We start from the raw sequence: 22,818 nt of genomic DNA, 5'->3' as shown, positions 1-22,818 counted from the left end.
TGCCAAAGTTTATCTGTCTTCTTGAGTCAAGTTTATTCATGCCATCTCCTCCGAGGTGTTTCAGACCAGGTGGCGTATGAAACTAATGCGGGACCCCACACCCTCCCCGCGCGTCTATAATCGTTTTTTTTTTTTTTTTTTGGGGGGGGGGGGGGGGGCAGCAGCAGCAGCTTGTGCTCCCTCCCTCCAACCACGCAGAACAAACGCTATATTCATCTGCTCCAGCTTGCAGTTACTGAAACTCCCCGCAGGAACTCCTGGGTACTTTTCCCCACCGTTTGCGCTGCTGAACACAATGCCATTCATGCTGCCACGGGGCGAAAACAGGCGAAGCGCCTGCTCTGTTAACCCAACAATGTGGAGAACATGCAGTATTTTTTGCGCATGGAGTCTACTGTTTTTGGCAGAAGTCTGTGCGCAGACTCAGCAGAGGTACTCCTTTATTTACATTTTTATTTTTTATTTTTTTAATTAATTTGAGAGCTTGATCAGTGCGCAAGGTGTCAAGGATCCCGTGTAGTCTGTGGAGAAGCTGGAGTTTATCTAGAGGAATATTCTGCAGTCTGCGCTGCCTCCAGTCAGAACATGTGGCGCATTGGCGAGGAATTAAATCTGTATCAAAATCAACCGCAGGCTGTCTTTAATGGCTATACCTGTTTATTGTTTGAACACATCATCCTCATTTGATATATGGAAATTAGAAAACATTCTTCTCTCCCCCCCTCCTCCTAGACCAACCTTCACATGCGGCGGAAACATCACAGGGGATACTGGAGTAATCGGGAGCCAGGGGTACCCAGGAGTTTACCCTCCAAATACCAAATGTGTGTGGAGAATCACAGTGAGTCTAATATTCATATTCAATCGTTTTTCTTTCTTTCCATAGCCTAGAAAAATGACAGTGATCAAATTGATGGTTAAATTGTTGATCAAAAACACACCAAACAGCTGCACAATCTGATACTCTTTCACTAAACCCAAACTCCTAATTTCCTTCTAAAAATACTTAACCACAGCCCCAGCCAGCTTAAGCAAGTTTTTGCTGACAGGCTCCTTTATGCTACTGTACTTTGAAACAGTGAAGCTGATGGTGTAGCTGAGACAGCTGAAATTATAACCTGATCCACACAAGTATCAGGTTTAGTAAATGTAATATCATGTGTAAATCATTGTTTCATATTATCCAGTATTGCTGGAAGGTGTGTATGTATGGTGTCATTTTATCACTCAATAATATCAGTAACGTGAAAGTTGGCCTTAATGCTCTCTTTTAAATTCCCACCCAGGTCCCTGAGGGTAAGGTGGTGGTCCTGTCATTCCGCTTTATTGACTTGGAGAGCGACAACCTGTGCCGCTACGACTATGTTGATGTTTACAGCGGGCATGCCAATGGGCAGAGACTCGGTCGCTTCTGTGGGACATTCAAGCCAGGAGCCCTGGTTTCCACGGGCAACAAGATGCTCCTGCAGATGGTATCTGATGCCAACACCGCTGGGAGTGGCTTCCTGGCTGTTTTCTCTGCTGCCCACCCGCACGAGAGAGGTAGGCCGACATGGAAAGAAGAAGCTGGGGGAATGGTCTTCTTCGGTAGCTTCCTCTTAATGTTGCTTTCTTACTCATAGGTGCCAAGGCTGCAAGGGTAGCGGCTGTGTAGAGAATATCTTGCCACTACCCAAGCATGTAATACGGAGCCACGTGGGATTTTGTCTCCGTCATGACTTCACTCCATACAGGAATCTGATACTGGCCTGGGAGTGCATCTGTTTGGGCAGAAGGTCAATCTTTATAGAGCAAATTAACAAGGCCGTTTAACATGAATCGCCTCAGTGAGGTCATTGCCACAATGCCCAGACAGAGAAAGAAAGAAATTTCCCCTCTTAAGCTCAGCTTTTGTATAAATCAGTGAAACACTTCCACGGGATGCAGACACAAAGTAAAAATAAAAGTATAGAGTATAGATTTTCTTTCTTTCTGTTTTTCTCAGTAAAAGTCAGTGACCTTTGGGGATTGCATGTGTCTGAGACGAGGCTATCAGTTTAAGGTTCCAGCATGTTGACGAAAAGAGAGCAACATCTCAACACTTCTCACAGTCTGATGTGGAATGTCTCGCTGAAACTTTTTTTTAGAGCACTTCAGCAGTAAGCACAGGTCAGAAGTATCACTCTGAGTTGAATGAGCTGTTTCCTCTCTGCAGGGTTGCAAAAGCCTCGTCTATTGTTTTTGTGGAATTTTAATGACTGGTTCTCTGTACCCAAGGAGCTGTCAGCTGCAGTGGACAATGTCTATTAACCAGCCTGCCTGGCTCTTACACAGTGGATGGTAGCAGATAAACCGTTGCTATACTGTCTCTGAGCGTTGTCAAAACTGTACAGCACAACATGCCCTCTGTTTGTTAAGTGTCTATTTTTGCGATTGCATTAAATTGTACTTCTTTAGACATGCTGGAAAGGAAACATCAATCTAAGTGTATGTTTCAAAAGAAAACCAGCCTTTAAGTGATTCAGTTCTTTGACAGTCTAAAGAGCTTGTGGGGTTATTACACTGATGTTTCTCAGATGTTTGACGGCACTGGGAGTGTGTCTTCTCTTTCAAACCGCAAACTGCACAGGGCTAGTGAATGACTTGCTTTTTAGGGTGCTCATAATAACAAAGAAGGAAATGAGAGTGCCTTTTGAAGTAGACAAGTGGTTCATTCCATTATCATAGAATTTACACCATTGATTTCCAACCATTTCCTTCAAGAAACATAAATGATGATTTGCTGATTAACTGTGCAGTCAGAGTTTTGATGATGATCCAAGTTTAAAGTCAGTCATTTCTCCACAGGGGACCAGTACTGTGGAGGCAGATTGGACAAGCCCTCTGGGACTTTCAAAACCCCCAACTGGCCTGAGAAGGACTACCCAGCTGGAGTCACCTGCTCTTGGCACATAGTGGCACCAAAGAACCAGGTCAGAATGTTTAAAATGAGTTTTCATTAGTAAAAGGAGGTGTGATATGTAGATTCCCAATGGGTAGTGACCATTAAACAAATTGAGTTTTAGGGAATATGTTACCTATACTGTCTTTTTAATACAACTCAGTGTGTAATGGGTGTGGACAACATCAACCCACAACTGACAGAGTAGCCTTTAATCTAACGCCCAGGTCTGATATTAAAAGCTTATGGCAGTTGAAAAGGGATTTTCTTTTGTTTCTCTTCCTGCAGATTATTGAAGTCAAGTTTGAGAAGTTTGACGTGGAAAGAGATAACTACTGCCGCTACGATCACGTCTCCATTTTCAACGGGGCAGAAATCAACGATGCTAAGAGGATTGGCAAATACTGCGGAGACAGCCCCCCAGCGTAGGTGATTCCGTCATGCAGAAGATTTTCAATTTAACCAAAACATCCACAAGTATGACTTCATCTCAGTTTACCCTCCCTCTGGTTGTGTGTGTTGCTCCACAGGCCTGTGTTCTCCGAGGGGAACCAGCTCCTTATCCAGTTCCTGTCTGATCTCAGTCTAACCGCAGACGGCTTCATTGGACATTACAAGTTCAGACCAAAGAAATTCCCCACCACCACGATACCACCCACCACTACCACACAACCAGTCACCACCAGGCCCATACGTAGGTAGCAACTTTTATCCAATAAAAACCTCTGGAAGACTTCGAACATCTGTATTTGTTGATGTAGCTATGAGACTATATTGGCTTTGTAATACTGGATTCTCTTGCTCACATGTGGGGTTTATCTTTCGCTTTAAACACAACGGGGTGATCTGGAATCTGCCTCAGATAGCAGATCTGGGCAAGAGAGCGAATAAGTGAAGTGTGATGCTTAAGTAACAGTACAATGTGGAGGCAATTAACTCCTCCAAAGCTCTTTTTCCTCTGCTTATGATTATGAATTCTGAATCAGAGCTGATTTAGACCACATCTGAAGAAGTAGCTAACATAAGTACAAATATTCTGTTTACATAAAACATTTTTTTTTTTTTAAAGTCAAACTAAACAGTGGATCTTCACTATTAAATGTGCTGTTATATGCATCATCCTCCTCTGTAAGACGGATTATAGATGCAGCCAACAGCAGCACATTCACACACAGCAAATGCTAAAAAAGGTGTGCTTTGCTCACGTTCCTCTTGTGTAAACTGTACACAAAACAAGCCCATATACAGTGTGGGGGGCGTGTGTCTGCAGCCACAATCACAGCTCATTTTCATACTCAAACTCGCATTCCCACACACTGTTGTTTTTTCCCTAAGTCTAGCCAGGATATTTTGGCACCTCCCTGCCATGATGTCATACTGTGACAATGCTTTCTGGTTGGCCTATCTTCCCTGACTTTCCCCTCTCAAGTAGGAATAATATTTAGACAACCACCTTGTATTTTCTTTAAGTCTTGGTGCTTTCCTTTATGGACTCGTTACTATGTCTAACCCTAAAAACAGATGTTCACTTGTCACATTATCTCGCTGTTTTTCACACTGTACATTGTCTCTGAGGCTGACAGCCATTCATTTCCAGAGACTCTTGTGTTACTGAGAATATTCTGGAAATAAACCACAGTAGAAGCAGATGCAGCCATAACTTACATGCTTGCATCATTGGCAGGCAAAATTACAGAGATTTAATTTTCTTGTGTGTGTTTGTGTGTGTGTGTCTCCGCAGCTCTGAAGTACTCTGTCGCCCTGTGCCAGCAGAAATGCAAAAGACGGGGAACACTTGAGAGCAATTACTGCTCCAGCAATTTTGGTAAGATCACTGCTTATTGTAATTTATTTAAACCACAGAAGAAGTCACTGATTTGCTCCAGCTATTATTGAACATATCTGCTGTTACATACATTCTAATCCTACACAGTCTGAACCTGAGCAGTACAGAGACTCCTGAGATTTACGTCAGCAGAACCCACATAAGCATCAGCAGCCAAAGCTCCCCTAACACACAGTTTGTAGTCCTGATCATGTCACTGTCTTTGTTCCTCTGATTTTTCCTTGCACATCTCAAAGACTTCCTTGATAGCCTGTCAGGAAGTGAAGGAGTGTATACAGTAGTACGCAGTTACCTCCAGTGTAAACACACGCGCGCTCAGCCTCTGACTGTGGGGAGACTGTTGATAAATGAACGTGTTGATTCAGGCTCGGCCACCGTTCGCTACGCTCCCGCTCTCTGGTGTTTTCATCTCGGAGATGTTTACCACATGCGTTAGACTGGCATTTCAAAGAGCTCGCTTGGATTCGCATCAGGAACTGAGGAAAGGCAAGCGATGCGGTGGTGCATGTGGAAAAAGTCGCCCGTGTGATGTGGTGGCAGAACCAGCACACGACATGTTACCTCACATTTTAATTAACGGGGGAGACAGTAAACTAAACATAGTTTGTCTAATCAACACTTAAAGTCAGAATTTCATGCACTTTGAATTGTCAAAAGCAGCTCGCTGCTTTGTGTAACAGCAGCAACAGATAAAATAACATTACTGAAACAGGCAGCTCTCTGGATAGTCTCATCCCTGACAGGAAATGAAACAGACAGTATGTGAAGTCCAGACATATTGGTACCATCAGTGTAAAGAATAGTGTTCATGCTGTATGAGACGTGATTCCCTCTCGCTCCACTGGCTCCATCACTATCACTCTGCTGCCACCGTTAAACATCAGGTCTCCTCCATGGTCTGCAAGTCCAAACAACAAAACTGTATTTTTTTTTTTTTTTTGTGCTTTTGGAGACCTGTTCAGACTAAACAGGAAATAACTGAAACTTCACCCTGCATGTTTGTCACATTTTTAGCACCAACAGAAAGAAAAGACTCAACCTATAAGATGATTTCTTATAGATTTTTAATCGCCTGTCTTACTTGTTTTTGCTTACTAGAACACAAAAATAATATTGAAGGCAAAAGCACTAATTTGCTATGTGTTTTATATATAATTTTGGGTCAATTATTGCTCACACAAAACATTTTAGCTGTCTGCTGGACAATTAAAAATCAGACGTTTACTTGTGACTTCTGTCACAGGCCATATTCTTAGGTGCTCATCTTAAAACTAGTTTTAAAACTACAGTCAATTATATCCTTAATGTGGGTTTTTGAGGAGCTATTCGCTTGCGGATGGACTAAGGAGCCATTAAAAAGTCATAAGGAGAGTGTTAAAGGCCTGAAAGGAAATGTTGAGAGCCTGTGCTGTTAATTCATCATGACATCTTTACAGATAGGGTGCACTTCAAAGACAAGAATTAAAGCGTAGTTACCACACATTGTTCACATTTCCCTCAGATTATTGATGATATCAATAAAAAAGCAGATTTCCTTTACTGCACCTGTTTCTCTGTTAAAGTCCCCACTGTAAATTTCTGGCTTTCATCACTCTAATGTTGAAACATTTGCTTTAAATTAGATTAACACATATTAGCCTGACATTTCCAAATCCCATCTAGACATGAAACCTAGACTTCCATTTATATTAGCCTGCATCGCTGACTTCTCTGGTGCCTAGACTAAATTTTACTCTTCTTTATGAGACAGTGTGTTCTTATGTAACGCATAGTATATTTACAGGTGAATTTCTGCACTTGTGTATGTTTAACTGTATTTTTATCACCTTTTTGTGTGTGTACGACAGTAATAACCGGGACTGTCATCACGGCGGTGATGAGAGGAGGAAGTATGTACGCCACTGTCTCCATCATCAACGTGTATAAAGAAGGCACTCTGGCAATCCAGCAGGCAGGAAAGACCATGAGCACCAAGATCATTATCTTGTGCAAGAAGTGCCCATTTGTCAGAAGAGGTGAGTGTACATCGCGCTGGTAAAATTGAATTGGCTCACTGGTTTTCAGAATGTACTTTCTGATGTATAAAATCACTTTTGCAGAAAGCTGCTCATTATCTAAATGATGATAATTACTATGCAGCAGTTCCTGGTTGACTGTTTTGAATAACCTATGGCTCTGAGTTTGCTTCCTCTGCTGTGCCGTCACACTCAGTTGACAGAGCTCGCCCCAAAGTGTGAGGTGAGCAGAAGAACTCACTGTCCAAACAGTCAAGCATTCAATATGTTTATATGTATGCATATAAACATATAGCATACATGCACCGCGTGCCGTGGAGATTCTGATGTTTGGCCTCCCTGAATGTCTCTGCCGTTCCGCCACTGCATTCAGGTTTTTTTTGTGTGACCTCACCAGGCTTGAACTACATCTTCATGGGCCAGGTGGACGAGGAGGGCCGGGGGAAAATCGCCCCTCAGCACTTCGTCATGGCGTTTAAGACAAAGAACCAGAAAGTACTCAGCGTTCTGAAAAACAAGCGGTGCTGAGCTCCAGTAGCTCTGTGGACTGGTGTGCCTGAGGCTCAGCTGTGGATGGAAACAATTAAGCAAAACTCTCAACAACATAAACACAGGCCACAAAAAAAACCAAATCTGGAAGCACAAAACTCAAAATCGACATTTTCATTCAATTAAGGGAAACTCAGATTTTTGTATTTATTAATTCTGCTGAGGACTGTGGGGTTTAAGGATAAACAAGATGAAATTAAGACCTTCCAGTCTGTCTTCTATTAAACAACCTAGTCTCTTTTGCAACCTCAGATTAATCAGTGACAAAATCAGTTGAAATTTCCATCCCTATTCTCAGCCCATTCACACTCCGCTTAGTCACATTTCTGTCATGTCCCTAGCAGGGAATTATACTGTAGCCAGTAACAGGAGCCCAGAATATGGTGTGTAGCAATTCACAGACTCGTGGTTCATAAGACAAAACTTAATCAGATTGTTTAAAATTTTAAGTCTGTACATCTTTTCTGAAATCCTATGATGGCACCATTAATATAAATAATATTTCTATATTTTGCCTGTCAATTTTATTTTCCTTTGAGGCTATAGAGTGCAATATAAGTTTAGCTCATTAAACAACAATATCTGGCAGAATAATCTTAATATCTCAATAATTATAATATCTCAAACCTCACTGGTATTCAAAGGGGATTTGTTACAGCTGTTGTTGGTTTAATTATGGTGTTAGCAACCTGCCGATAATTTTGATGGTGTTCGATTTTACTGGGCAGGGTTTGTAAGTTTTAAATGTGGTGATTGAAGTGCAATATTTAATATATACATGATTCTTTTAAAAAGATTTTTATGCTGGTTTTATGTGAAACAAACAAGGACCTTCCTAGCTAAAGCTCTTTTCTTTAGTTTGTTTACAGATGCAAAGCACCGCCATCGGCATACTTCATTTACTTACTGTCATTGTTTTTAAAGGAAGAGGTGTGAAATGAAAAGTATTTTCATATGAAAAAGTCTGTGAATATTATTTATATTTTATTGTTTTCATCTGCCCAAATAAAACTCCTGTAACAATTTCCTTTTTGTTTGCCGTCTTTGTACAAGAACCTTCAGCTGGAAACCAAATAATGACAAATAATGTTTGACTTGGTCAGCTGAGATCAGTCAAAGCAAGTACGCTCTGCTAAGCATGAGAAAGGATCAGGTGTGTGTAATGTGACTCTCACATGGACTGGACTGCTGGGAAGTTGGCTGAACAGCTGACTGTTTTCGAGATTTCACACCTGAGCGGCCAGAGAACAGTCTTCAAGGAGAGAGAAAACAAAGCAGCAAGTAAGTTCAAATCTCAGAGGCAGGATCTGCATTCAGGAAAATGTATCAGCCATTGAAGCCCCAGCAGGTCAAGTTTTTCCATAAGTCTTTATTTGTCTTTCTGTTGAAAACAATGGCTTTCCTTATTTACAAAAAAAGTTTGAATAGCTGAATAATACATAGGGGGGCCTGAGTCTGGGGGCTTTGGTGGAGAATATGTATTTTTCTAGTTAAGTTCCAGGTTTAAAAGTTTGCCTCTCTGTTTCAAAGAGCAGAGTTTTTGCACATGCTCGGGTCACACAGCATCCCAGATAAACGAGAAGCAGAGGTTTTGTCAAGAGGAGAGGGGAAAAGAGGGGGAGAGATATCTGGTCTTTGTTTAGCTCCTCGGGTAGAACATGGCATATTTGGACGTCCGGAAGCCCAGCAAATCCCTCATCTCGTTGCGAAACTTGGAGAGGTCTTGGCGTAGGTCGTTCAGATTTTCCACCGTGGCCTGATCTGTGCTTTGCATCTTTTGGCGCGTGGAGGTCAAGTAGCGGTGAACCAGACAACACATGATTTTTTGGTAGTTCTCATCACGCTTCTGCTTCAGGTTCTTCCACTCCTGGATAGAAAAAACAGTGAAGGGATTCAGATTGGTGAAATTGCACAAAAGCACAGATGACCATTGTTTTAAGATTATAGGAAAGGATTGGATTTACGCTTCCTGGCAGCCATTTGCCTACTACCTTTTTGCTTTAACAAACAATTTTTCTTACCTTCAAGCTGTTCTGTCTCTTCACCTTGCCCTTCGATGTATGTGAACAGATCCACTTGCTCATGCTGGTCACCAAGTAGCACACAGTCTTTGGGGAGGGGAGGATATTGAACGGTGGTGGCAGGGTACACTTGTCATCAAAGTAGCTAAGCCACAGCTTGGCCCGTGCAAACTTCCACTCCTTATCCTCGTGATTCTACAGAGGTCCAAAAGCCAAGAAGAACATCGAGAACACAGGGATGTGAGATAATTAACTTTCACATGCTGTTCTCTAGAAGAAATTCTGAAGATGCAGACCCACTATTTCTGTGGAAATCTTTGAAGGAATGGATTTTGTTTTTTGCACAAGGAGTTGTTTTGTCAAGCATAATGAAAATCAAACGGCGGTTCAAAGGAAGCATAAAATGTGCAGCTGGGTTCCAAAGACTAAAACAATTAAACACATGTGCAACATTTTGGGAGTTACAGTAAAATGAAATCAACAGCAAATTACACATTTAAATTACCCATGACAGTGTTGACAAACCTGTGGGCCAAAAGTTGTTTACACTTACAGCAATTTGTCTGAAGCTTTTATGGAGCATTGCCACCAGCAGCTTGGTCAGGACAATAACCACGACAATGTTGTAGGTGCCTATGATCATGGCACCCACAAAAGAGCGCAGCTCCTCTGTGTAGCTGATGCGGGTGACGAAGAGCGCAACATGTGCAAGGGAGAATATGTACCAGAACAGAGCGTAGCAGGTCCCCATAAACCTGTGAAATGGAAGAAGCAGAAAGCAGATAGATTTAACTGGGCATTTGGGCAACATGTCTGCCAGATGCATTGCACAGTTTAACCTGAAAAACATATTCTGATGACATCTAATTTTACACTTAAATCATGCATTAGAAAAACAGTCATTATGGTACCAGCTGTGTTTACTCAGCCACATATATATAACCTCTAACATCTCTCAACAAGTATTCTGAACATTCATCACGGTTGTCATCACTAAAATGACAGACTTTGGTTGGCCCATACGTGTAGAATGCATCATTGCTCTGTTGCTGGCAGAAGATGCCCTCGCAGTCCTTGGGTGGATTCTTGTCTGGGTCTTTATGGTCTTTTCCATAAAGCTGGGTGAGTCCAATGGTGAAAGAGAATAACACCAGCAGGAAGAGGCCCAAAAACTTTCCAAACTCCTGCAGCATCTGACCCATGGAGATCTGGTGGGAGATTAATATTTGTCTGTTAAACATGTGCTGCTTAGTCTGATCTGATCTAATAAAGTAGACACGAGTCTCTTTTTTTTCTATTTTTCAAAGTCAGTTTTCTGCCAGCATTTCCAGCAATCCTCATTAACCATCAAGGGGGGGTAGCTGAGGTCAGATCTGGAATTTTTTTCTAATCTTTGCAGAGTTTAATTGATTTCTGAAGAACTGAGAAGTAAATATGGCAAAGATAGAGCAGTATGTTTGTCTTCATATTTCTAGGATTCAAATCAAATTCTCCTTTGACTTATGCATTTGGATGTCAGGGTAATGTGGTCTGCAGCGTTGATGTAACTACATTAGATTAACTAGATTTTCTTTTTACTCTCCTCGAGTAGCTTTAGTGTAGTTGCAAACCTTTGAGAATTAGCCTAAGGCATTACTCCAGAAATAAACTTATATAACTACTATCCCAGCAGGCATTTTGATGTTTAGCAGGAAAGACACGGTTGAAACTAATAGCAATAACGACTGGAAATATTCCATTCCAGCTGTCACAGTAAGTTGTGCTATATAACAGCAGGATACACCTAAATGGAATGCAGCCAATGGAATTAACATTATGAGTTACACCTGTGCTTTTCCTACTACGATGTATCAAAATGTGTGCGGCAAAAAATGTCTGTTGACATCATAGCCAGTGTATGGTTGGCATCTGCATTAACATGACCTTGAAGAGGACTCTGACTGTGACATTATAATGCTTTATTATTTACTATAACACCAGTTTATTCAATATAAGTAAAGAAAAACTGCAACAGTATTGTTTCAATCAATGTTAGCACAGTCTCTGCTAGCTAGGTTAGCCCTTTAGCCTGAGCTAAAAGGACACATCAGCATAGCTTAGCAGTGATCAAATTAAAGGGTAGACATTTTAAAAACAGTATGTTTATAATGTCCTTTTCTCCTTTAAATATGGCATGGAAAATACACATGATGCAATGGTTTTGAATAGTAAAAATGTATCAGATTAGCTTACTGGGTATTTTTTCTTTCTGATATCTTGGATATTTAGAATGAGCTGTATTTCAGTTTATTTTAAAACCTCGGATTCCTTACTAGCTCTTTAAACCATTGTTTTCGTCTGTACCTGACATATTTAGCAAGGTAGCTCCGGTATATTTCTACTTGAGTGTGATGTTTGGGTACTCTTTCAACACTTATCCCATGTAAGCAAACTTTCTGACCACTTGTAGCTATTTTTCCCCCCCATGTTCTTGTTTAGCAGCGATTCCCCGAGGAAGTTGAAAAGGCAACATATTCTGGCAGCTGCAGTGCTCTCACCCTACCTGAGGGACGACAGACAAACAAGGTGGAAGCCAGAGAGAGCGCTCGAAGACAGAGAAAGTCTTCTCACGCCATTTGAAACCCACTATTTATAGACCTGAGTGGCTTATCTGTTTACTAGGACCTAGAGATGCTCAAACAAGGTCAGAACACACTCGCCCTTGCAAAACACAAACACACACGGTGTCCAGTGTGAGGGATGACCACTTCGCCTGCACCTCAAGGTGAATGGCGACTGGAGTGTTTGCGCTGAAACCCAGGCAGCTTGTTTGAGGAGAAGGGATAGTCTATTAGGGTGATTCATTCTCTTGTCATGTCTAAATCCCCCCAGTGTATTCCGCTGCCACTTTGTATATGTCTGATTTAGGAGCTGAGGTGTTGCCTGACAGTTAGGCTAACTTAGTTACTGTACAAACAGAGCAGGAATGTAGCAGGTCAGTAGTTCTTAACCCTGACTGGAAGTGGGGGGTCTAATACATTTAAGGTACCTCAAATGCATCTACAGATGCACAAACAAACACTTTCTACTAAAAAACCCAATAAAGCATTCACTACACAGTTATTTGCCAGCATAATATACTATTTTGGCTGTTTATATATAAGAAATTATATACTTTAGCATTCTATCGTAACAGAAATACAAAGTGTGCACCAATAGATGTTTATAATTGATATTTATCCTTTCATTATTTAAATGCATTTCACTGCAATTTCCCTGTACATTTTTGTTGAAATTTGTTTTTTTTTTTTAATCCACTCTATACTGACTCTATTTCCGATTAAATTTAGCAAAGCGAAAGCAAATTGTTTGTCCAAAGACTTTATTTTTATATTTTTTGTTCCTGGAGCCATCTCAACACTGTTCACCATTAGCTTAAAATTTCTTCCAGCTGTGAGTCTCTCCCACATTTTCTTTTCACTATAAATTGTGGGGTAATAGTATCCACTAATGCCACATTTAGAAATCAGAATACTTAATTTAGTTTTTAATTTACAGTGCAAACACACTACTCAATAACTTGTCAGAATCTAGTTTGGAACTGGGGCATAACCTCTGTCTTTTCTCTCATGCTCATACATGCTTCCTCGTGTGCCATCAGTTATGGTAAATGAATACTGTCAGTGAGGTTAAGTTTGGGCCATGAGTGAGTTCACTGCGTGCACACTGGTGATAGCAGATACATACAGACACACATTCACACTTTCAGTCACTCTTTCCAACCTCAGTAGGGGGCACTAGCCAACAGAATGTGAGCTGGCCTCTTCAGGAAGGATGGAATCAGAGAAAGCTGCATTACTCCAACCCACATAGTACCGACTCACTGTCTGTGTATGTTTGTGCATGTGTGGGCGCGTGTGCATTAGTAGAGAGGTGTGTCTGCCATGTGAGTGTCAGCACGGCCACGAACACAGCCACATCTATTTCCAAAGCTAATAATTTTTCCATCTTGCCAAGCCAGACAGTGATGTCACAGAGTGAGTGAGTGAAAGAGATGCGAGAGAAGAAAAAAAAAAAAGAGGGAGGGAAGCAGAAAGATGGAGGAGATTATAGCTGAAAAGTCCTCGTTAACAATCTACAGGGCACCCATAGTGTTTTATAAGTCAACCACAAACACGTCCTCGGCTTAATCACAGGAAGGTATCCCTACAAATAGACTAAGTCACTGAACACCTGAAGGCTGCTTTATTTCATAAAGTCACACACGAGGGAAACATGAAATCCTAAAGGCTGCCAGCACAAAGTCAGACATTGGCTGGCTTTACAAACTCTCTCTGCCAGCTGGCTGGATGATACATAATATCATGATGTGATAAAAAGGGACACCTATGGCACTGAAATTGTTGAGGAGCCTGAGAAGAAAATATGTAAACCAGATTTTTGGCTTAACTGGAAAGCTGGAAAAACAGTGACATAACAAGAACTATAAACACAAACTTTGCTAAGTGAATCACTTTTTGAAACATGTGAAGCTTTAGGCTTTTACCGGCACAGTTTTACACATATTCACCATTTACACGGGTAAGTGGTGAATATTGCTCTTCCATCAGAAAAAAAAGAATAGCACAAATAAATCCTCAATAAATTAATAACAGCCATATTAAAGAAAGGCAACAGTCTTATAGTTAGGTATGAAGCAGTAAACACATTGGCAATGGATAAATCAATGAGAGGGATCAAATAAGATGTGAAAAACAATATCGACATGACATTCATGTTCACATACTGTACATGTAAACAAATGTTTTATGCTAACAAAGGGGAGATATGGACACATTAGGCAGTCCGAGGGGCAGTTAAAGCTCTAAAATGCCCAGTCTTGCAAGATGAAGTGTTTGCTTTTTACAAATTGAAATAGTTTTGTTTGATGTGGGAGGCATGAAGCAGATCAGTAAGTGTATTGCTAATCATTTCCATAATCTTTTGCAAAATAAACAGTGAGGGTCAATCAGGCCAATCCAGAACAGATTTTCCAGGATTCAGAAAAATCTACTAAAAACTTTTCACTTGGATCTTTTTTTTAGACCTAAATCTGCTCCTAATGTACTACACTCATAATGATTATAATTTTAGATGTTTGTTATTAAAGTTATCAGTCGGATCTCCATGCATTTTTCTGCATTAAAATGATTTAAAAACCTGCTTTCTCAGCCTGCAAAAGACAATCAAGAATAAATCCATACATTTTAAACTTTTTCAGCTGTCACTGATCACACGTTATGTAATGACATTATCTTTTTCTTCCTTTATTCCCAGGCAGCCAAATTTGCTGTGAAGCTGGCAATGGATCAGAATTGTTGTATGAGCCAGATTGCAATAAAAATCAATTGCAGATCTGACGAAAATGTGATGTTGGCGAACACACAGCTCCTCCAGCTTTGAATAAGATGAAGTTAGTTTGAATAATAATTTTTTTTGTAAACTAGGCTCTCATTCATTTTGATAATGGAAATGATGATACATATGGTAACTAAGCTGGAAAGCTTTATGATGTTGTGTTCAGTTTTTTATGAGCATATTATTACAGCAGAACAATTTCACTTCCTCAGTTCACTATGCCTTTGCTTCATACTTATGAGGATGGTTATGATATTGCTGCACACAGCTGGTGTGATGTTTAGTGTGGGCTTGTCTTTGAGTGTTCACACTTTACACAGAGAGGAACGGAGTGGGTGGTGTATGTGTGTGCGTGGCGATGTTGAGAGAAGGATGGAAAGGGAAGCAGTTTTATTATCATTACATAAGAATTTGCTCTTTTTTTTATCATCCAAAGTGCTTAAGAGATACATGATTTAAAACCCTATAGGGATCACAATGAAATATTTTTACTGCATGTCTGGCTTTACAACGAATCAAACCTATAACTCTAAAAATGTTAGTTTTGTGCTTTTACCAATGAACTACAAAATCTGAAAAACTCGAGTGTTTCCCTGCTGCTTTCTTACCTGCAAAGGTCCCAGTATGGAGCTGGTTGTGTACATAAAGAAGAGTCGCAGGTAACTGAGAACATTGGCGAAGGCAAACAGGCCTTCAGCCACCAGGATGGGATGGAAGGCATCCCAGTTCTTCCTCTCTGTTTCCTCCACATTCTTGAACTGCAGAACAAGCAAAACACGTTCAGAAACATGCAGCATACAGCAGTCAAACAGTCCGGGATGATACTGACCACTACATTTGTACAGAACTACTTAGCTTAGCATATAGACAGGAAACAGGGAGAACTTGTCTTGTCTTTACACTCAGGCTTTTTCACAGATTAAACTAATGAGATACAATGTTTTAAGTCGTGAGCTTTAGAGGTTCTGGTAAAAAGATTCTTTTGCCAGACAGCTAATCGGCTGCAGACTGTAGCTTCACATTTAATATGCCTTCTTATTGAATGCTTGGCAAGACGGCAGATAAGCATATTTTTCAAAAATATCAAAGTATTCCGTTGAGTATAATATGAATAGAACATTTTTTAATGTTATTAGATACCTCAGGTTTGTGTAAAAAGGACTTGACTTCTCAAGCAGGCAAAGAAAAAAAATACCTGCAGTTATTTATCTCCTAAATCTAAGGTGTGTTATGTGTAATTACCTTGCTATGAGCGACAATCTTGAGGGCAAAGGTGGCTAGGTAAAGGGAATTCATCACGAAGCTCAGCTGGTTCCTTGACTCTTCCAGAAAGTCTTCCAGCCCTTCATACCACAGACGCTTCACATCCGACCAGACCATCCCTATGGGAGAGCAGGAATTCACAGTCACCATACACAGATATACACACACCACTAGAAAAAAAAAAAGGTATCTAGCTGTCAACATTTTAAAACTGCTTCCAGATTCAGCCGTAAGTCATCTCACAGAGGGACCCCTGGGAAAACAGGAATGTACGAGACACAGAAATCAAAGATTAATGTGCTGAAAACATGTCATCTGTGGGGTTTAGAGAAGTGTGTGGAATTTAATAAAGATTGGTGTCTGGAATGGAATTTCATCAATTCTGAATGTACAGTAGGGATAATAAAATTGAGACATTAGTGGCATATTCTCTATGCCTTGATTAAGAAATTATTACAATAGATTGAACCTGACTCATCTGTTACTGGTGTCCATGGTTACAACAGAAACTAAGCCGAGGAGTGACAGACAGCCTTTGGCACAGAAAATCCCTTAAGGTATTGTTTCACACATGAATTGTTTCTGTCTCTGAATAATTTCCATTCATTTAGCCTGCTGAGTAGGATCTTGATACTACGGAAAGTCTGAATTTGAGATCTAATGCAGAAATCAAAGCGCGCACACTCGTAGACAGCGAGCAACGCACTGAGACACATTATGACACACCATACATGTATGTACCAGCACACAGACACACTCGTAGTTTCTCAGAGCATCTGATTTCCATATTAATGTGAGGCATCTGGCTCATGGGAATAGAAGGATGGAGGGAATAGGGGAAAGATGAGAGCAGGAAGGGGGGAGGGGGGTAGTGTGGGAGAAAGAGAGAACAATGCAAACGCAGAGTGAATGACAAGCTGCTTTTTGACTTGTGAGTGCTGTCTGTACACACCCAGCACGTGTAGGAACTGTAATAGCTCTTGTTCACATCCTGATACCATTTCAATCATTAGCATGATCTCATTCCTGTTATTTCACTCATCTTGGATGGTGTGTTGATGCTGCAGGGAGCGTAGAGCGTAAAACCTGCACCACTGCCATCACATCTTGCAGTGAAGCTGTTTTGCAATGAGGCAACCTCAGAGGAAAAAAACTGCTGAACTTGTTGGAATTTATCTTTGATGCTGCTCTTTTGCGGTACTTAAGAGTCTTTGGCCCTCTGGTGGGTTATCTCGGCCCATGGAATAACGCATTACACTTCTGTCTAATGACTCAACTACTGATCTTACTCCTGCAATATACAGAATAAATTGCAAATTACACCGCCACCATCTTAATAACATTGAATAATAGAAGTCAATTGCTTCTACATCCTTTCTATAAACTGTGAGGTGCAGTTATTGGGATGATTTATCAATCTGACAATGAGAGCAATGAAATCCAGCCCAATGTGCTGTGGTTATCGTGTTTAGTGTCTGGTGGACAGGGGAAGGATGTTGCAGCCATGAGACAAATGCTGAGGCAGGGCCATTAAAGTGATTGAATGATCATGCTAATGGTTTCTTGGCAGAGGAGGAAGGTAGAGAGGCTTTTCCCCAGAGATTTCTGACTGTCACTATCCAGCCTCATCTGATAAGATAGCTTGTGCCCCTGCTTGTCTTTGTGCAAATATATGTTTGAATGTATGCATGTTTGTGTGTGCTGAGTCCGGTGATAGCACCACTCGGATGGGCCACCGGGGAGAAAGAAGAAGCCACAGTTCCTTTCTATAGAGCTCAATTAGAAGCAGAACTGAGAGATTTAATCCAGTCAAGCCAGGCTCTCTGTCGTTTACTATAGAACCAGCTGTTTGTCATGTTCTGCCTGATAGGATTATGGATACAGGATACTGGACTTTGGCCAGACCATAACAGGAATCTCTCATTTTCACTCCACTATGAAATTTAATTGTATTAAATTCTCATTTGTATGATTGAAATCTTATTCTGTTTTCAATTCTATTGTGTCTATTTGGAGACAAATAATTCTTTAATGACAGAAATCTGACACCATAATAACTACATACAGTACATGACAATCTGCACATTCCATACACACATGACTATGTGGTTTACTGGGTAAAAAGCTGACCTATGATCCAGAGGATGAGCAGGAAATCAATCTTCTCCAATTCAGGGCCCATGGTGTTTTTCTTGCCTTCGACCAGAGAGTAGAGGTTCAGCAGCAGCAGGAATGTAAAGTAGGAGGCGCTGTGGATGATGAACTTGACAAAGGGCGTGTGGATGATCTGGCCAACACGGGAACGCGGCACCAGCAGGTAGCAGACAGAAAGCAGCGGCCAGAGCATGGCTACGCTCAGCACTGTGGCCATCTTCAGACAGGTGTGTTTGCGCCGGTAGCTGGCCGTCTCCCCGAACCACACGGTGTTGAGGAACTGCTGACAGTTGGACTGAGCCACAAACTGCGGAAGGGGCAACAAGAGACGATAAAAGGAACGTATATACAGGAAAAAGTGATAGTGATTATAATATATAAATTACAGGCTGAATTTTAGGTGTATTATTTATAGCTGATTTGAAGTAACCCGGCAATGTTCTAACCACAGCAACCACACACATGCTGTTTGCCAAGAAATAAATAGGAGTCAGGAATAAGTGAGTAGTTTTCTAATCCAACCTTTAGAAAGAGCCTTATCTGTGTTACTTCTCCAAAAGGAATCAATGCTATGCTATTAGCTGTACTGTGATATACGAGTCAAACTATTCACTCTGAGCCATCCCAGCTGTAAATTGCCCCACAGCCTCAAACTTCCAAGCTTTAGTTCGTCTTTGACTGCTGTTGCCTGGAGGAAGTACTTTATCCTGCCAAACTCATATTTCCCAAAGACAAGCACTACTGTACTGGAGCAGATGTTTAGTCCAAGATGAAGACACTAAATAAGAGAACATTAATAACGGATAGTTACATCATTATCTCTGCACTAATCTGTGAACATTTATCAAATGAAATTATCGGGCAGAATAGCTCAACCCACTTATGTCGCAGATTGACTTGTTCCTCGCATTCAAACATTGATGTGACAGCTGCAGACTTTGCCTGCCTAACCTCTTTTTGGTTGTACTTGATGGCGAGTTTAAGTCGGCTGAGGTTCATGCGCTCCTCGAGCAAGCCTCTCTTGTCAATGTGATCTTCGCTGGACGTGTGATTGAGAATAACTTCTAGCTCTCGAGAGTTTCGAGCCTGAGCCAGCAGGTCCTTGGCAAACATCTTACACTGCTTCGCCAGCTCCTCATAGTCATTCCTTCAGTAAAAGAAATCAGATACAAGCAGACGACATGAAAGATTAGGATTCTTATCTGTTCTCGACTATAAAGGAAAAGGGTCTGTGAGCGTGTATGTACATATGTTTGTGAGCGTGTTTCTCTATGTATGCCCGAGTCTTTATGTGCAGAGAAGTTAGATAAACTTGCTCTGACATGACCGACGGACGTGCAGCAGCCGATAGCAATCGTACCTGAACTCCACCTCGACCAGACTGAGCTCCTTGAGGTCTGCACTCAGCTCAAAGGCCCTGAGTATGGGATCTTCCTCAGTCAACATGATCAGAGAGGGGCTGGCCAGGCACCGGTAGATGTCCAGGCGGAATCTGACCCACGAAGATCAGCGAAGGTGAGGAGGTAGAGGTGGATGGCGAAAAAGAAAGAGGGGGAGATGAAAAGAGACGCAAGACAGATGGAGAGAAGAAGGTCGAGGTGTAGAGATAAAGAAAAGGGAAAATGGAGAAACATTCAGTCCTCTTGCTGTTTCATTTGTACCTGCTTTGACCTCTGTGCTGTTTGCCAGCCAAATTGCAGACTGATTCATTTAGTGAACTGTGTGGGAAGATACACTGCCCTGCAGAGAGAATAAAAATGTCTAGCAGAGGAGATCAGCAAAATCTCATCTGCAAGTCCAAGATGGTATCAGAAAGCAAGAATCCCTACCTCCCAACGGAAACACTGCTGTTTAAAGCTTTTTTTTTTGTTGTTGCTGTTTTTCCTTAAATAATTATTTGTAGTGATTTCATATTTCAGTGTAAAACGATTACTTATATTGAAAAATGAGTATACCACAACCGGCTAAGTTGAGCTTGGCAATACCAGAGAGCACAGAGACAAAGAGTACGCCCATATAAACATTCATGGTACTGTAAAAAAGAAAAAAAAAGAAAAAGACAGCATTTCCCAAAAGTCAAGACATAACTCACTTACTAACCCATCTCTCTCCAGATGCTCATCTCTCGCCAGATGACATTTTCAAACTGATGCTATCATCATAACAAGGTGCCGCAATGTTTTACAAGAACCTTTCCCGAACACTTCACTTGACAGACCAAAGAGATTCATAGCTGTTTTTAAGCCCCAACATACCATAGCAGCGACCAAAACAGTCATCACACAAAATAACGCAGGCATCATCTGCAAGTGCTGTTGACCATTCCAAGTAACAATAATTCAGAGCAACACTGGTCCTCTGGTTTAGATCAATGGGGGCCTTAATGCAGCCATCTGGGCAAAGTCAACACCATTTGTATTGTAACACTTTCTCAATTCTAGCTGATGGAGGAGGCCCGTACCTGGAGTGTCGTAAGCTGTCTTTCTTGTTTTTGGCATTGCAGAGCGTGCACTCGCAGCCTACGGCGTGGGGCCGGGGAAGCGAGATGTCCTGTTTCAGCAGCATAGTCAAGATCTCGTAGTTGTTCCTGTGGGCTGCCAGGATGACTGGAGCCACATCCATGGTGGTGGAATACTCTGGGTTCTGAATCCTCTGCATCAGTTTCTAAAATGAAAAGAAGATAAAAATCTAAAATACTGTGCAGAGGTTATAAGAAAATATGAATTATACTAGCCTGTTCTTTTCATCCATAGTGTAAAAGGAGACTCACAGCAATGGAGGGCTTGGAAGATCGCCTGGGCCTGTGGTTGAGGAGGATGTCAACAGCTCCCACCACCTCTGAGTCTATGGCCACGAGCAAGGCATCTGTCCCCTACAGGAACAACCATTTGACAAACTATCAGATGGCAGATTTTATGTCGAAACAGGGCACAGAGCAGCGGGAAACTTACAACATAATAACACTGAAAAAGTGACATCTTGTGCATGTATTATTCTGTGCTGAATGTGTGTGTGTGCGTTTACTACCTGGCAGCCATGTTCCAGAAGAAGCTGTAGGATGTCTAGGTTCTCGTTCTCAATGGTGATGGTCACGGCGTCTCGGCCCAGCACGTCTACGCAGTTGATGTTGAGCTCGCCGTGTCGGTTCTCCTCGAGGAGCTTCTTCACCATGTAGTAGTCGCCTGAGGAGCACGCCCAAAAAAACTAAGCAAGATACGATGAATGGAATCCACTTTACCGAATTCTAGCATATGTCAGGTCTATAAAAGCTAGTGAAGTATCATCTGCGGGTGACGCCAAGGAGACACACCAACACACACACACACACACACACACAGCTTCAGTCATGAGGCAAACAGTCTCACAGAGCAGGCTCAGCTCCAGCAGTCCTCTTAACCTCATTGGGGTATAACAATAACATCTCCCTCAAAGGACAATTTCTGTTGCTGAGCCATGTTTAGAGAGACTTTATATGGTCACACTGGCAGTTACTGGTCAGCACACCTACAACAGCATCTGCCTGTGCAATGTTCTTAACTTATCAATGAAACATTCCCCCTCCTGTCTGACTAGTTGAGAATGCCCATGCCTCTTTGCTATTTTACGCTTGTACTGTCTGCATCTTGCGTAGCTACACTTTAGTTTTGTTTGTGCTACAACTTTCCTTATCAAAAGACAGCAGACCAGGAAGAAAAACTTTCACAAGAGCAGACATTCAGCTAAATATATCTTAACCTCGGTGGGCAAATATCCACAGTAGCCAACATGTAGGCAGCTGTGAGAAGAATTCACTGGAGGAAAAAAAAAAAAAAAAAGTGATCTGACAGTTTGCTTGCTGCAGTGACCCTGCTGGAACTCTCTCAAGCTGTTAGTCATTGTGTATTTTACCAACAATACATGCAGGCCTGCTGATATCAGATGCAATACTGCAGGGATGTCTTGATTGATCAATATTGAACAGCAATAACCTGATTCCAACAATAATAAGATCTTTTCTATGATCTTAAAACACATCAAATTGAGCTTAAAACAATTGAATAGAAGATTAGGTTAACTCTGATGGGGAAAACAAAGACACAAATAACAAACCTTTCTCGCATGCCAGCAAGAAAAGCTTCTCATCCAGCGTCGTTTCCTCCTTCACCTCTCTCACGTCTTTCAAGGCCAGAAATTTATCCGGAGAGGAAGCGTCCGTGCCCTGGTACAGAGCTGCCATTACGACGGAGAGCGAGTACGGCCAAACACTGATGTGCATCCCACTAGAAACCGTCGACCATTACACAAGAAAGCCCGTCAAGATGGGATGACATGAGAGGAGTCCTTTCAGCTGTCTGTCGCAGCGCAGCAGAGGCTTAAAGCGTCGTCATGAGACTAAACCAATGTCATCAAAGTGTTGTTATTGCCGTCGCATCTCTGCTGTTGCCTCAGCTTCCTACAAAAAAAAAAAAACTCACCTCGTTTAGCCTCCTGTCGCACTAAAAGACTTTAAGACTCGGATTCAACAGAAATACGCGGCGACTGCAGGCTGACTAAACGTTTCCCTCGGCGTGTTTACATGCACCATCTTCTCGCATCGCAGGATCCTGGGGATCTTTTTGGTCCTGATGCTGCTGACGGGGCTTCTACTGCGCATGTTTCCTCCTCCACCTGCTCGTTCATTTCGCAGGCGTAAAG

The 22,818-nt window shown here is 41.6% G+C and overlaps 2 protein-coding genes across 3 annotated transcripts; one reads left to right on the top strand and one right to left on the bottom strand.

The window, feature by feature from the left end:
* The first annotated feature begins 182 nt into the window (after positions 1–182).
* pcolce2b (procollagen C-endopeptidase enhancer 2b) lies at positions 183–8,357 on the top strand. The gene is made up of 9 exons (XM_056364146.1): positions 183–432; positions 733–841; positions 1,287–1,542; positions 2,827–2,951; positions 3,209–3,345; positions 3,451–3,614; positions 4,662–4,745; positions 6,614–6,781; positions 7,179–8,357. Exons 1-9 carry the CDS (start codon positions 296–298, stop codon positions 7,307–7,309), a joined length of 1,311 nt encoding a protein of 436 aa, XP_056220121.1. The 5' UTR covers positions 183–295; the 3' UTR covers positions 7,310–8,357.
* A 322-nt stretch (positions 8,358–8,679) lies between these two features.
* On the bottom strand, positions 8,680–22,773 carry trpc1 (transient receptor potential cation channel, subfamily C, member 1). Of its 2 annotated transcripts, XM_056364143.1 has the most exons (14): positions 22,599–22,773; positions 22,234–22,403; positions 21,172–21,326; positions 20,915–21,016; positions 20,606–20,808; positions 19,505–19,636; positions 19,096–19,291; positions 18,121–18,451; positions 15,970–16,109; positions 15,336–15,485; positions 10,375–10,559; positions 9,905–10,106; positions 9,352–9,546; positions 8,680–9,197 (listed from the first exon to the last, which is right to left on the bottom strand). In XM_056364143.1, the coding sequence occupies exons 2-14, from the start codon at positions 22,397–22,399 to the stop codon at positions 8,970–8,972; spliced, it is 2,385 nt and encodes a 794-aa protein (XP_056220118.1). In that variant the 5' UTR covers positions 22,400–22,403; positions 22,599–22,773; the 3' UTR covers positions 8,680–8,969. The 2 variants fall into 2 exon arrangements, with proteins under 2 accessions (XP_056220118.1, XP_056220117.1); XM_056364142.1 differs by having other exon boundaries at positions 22,234–22,773.
* Positions 22,774–22,818: the final 45 nt, after the last annotated feature.

The sequence above is a fragment of the Seriola aureovittata genome, chromosome 20 (genome assembly GCF_021018895.1).
Source record: "Seriola aureovittata isolate HTS-2021-v1 ecotype China chromosome 20, ASM2101889v1, whole genome shotgun sequence".
NCBI classification, from domain to species: domain Eukaryota; kingdom Metazoa; phylum Chordata; class Actinopteri; order Carangiformes; family Carangidae; genus Seriola; species Seriola aureovittata.
This window is presented reverse-complemented; position numbering and strand designations above follow the sequence as displayed.

What these genes read in the sequence shown, in the direction of transcription:
- trpc1 (XM_056364142.1), bottom strand. Translation starts at nt 22,399, where the DNA reads ATGCACATCAGTGTTTGGCCGTACTCGCTCTCCGTCGTAATGGCAGCT. An exon ending in CTGGTCGAGGTGGAGTTCAG is followed by an intron (nt 19,292 to 19,504) that starts GTACGATTGCTA and finishes CTTTTACTGAAG; the next exon opens with GAATGACTATGAGGAGCTGG. An exon ending in AGATTGTCGCTCATAGCAAG is followed by an intron (nt 15,486 to 15,969) that starts GTAATTACACAT and finishes CTTGTTCTGCAG; the next exon opens with TTCAAGAATGTGGAGGAAAC.
- pcolce2b (XM_056364146.1), top strand. Translation starts at nt 296, where the DNA reads ATGCCATTCATGCTGCCACGGGGCGAAAACAGGCGAAGCGCCTGCTCT. An exon ending in TTACTGCTCCAGCAATTTTG is followed by an intron (nt 4,746 to 6,613) that starts GTAAGATCACTG and finishes TGTGTACGACAG; the next exon opens with TAATAACCGGGACTGTCATC. An exon ending in GTGCCCATTTGTCAGAAGAG is followed by an intron (nt 6,782 to 7,178) that starts GTGAGTGTACAT and finishes TGACCTCACCAG; the next exon opens with GCTTGAACTACATCTTCATG.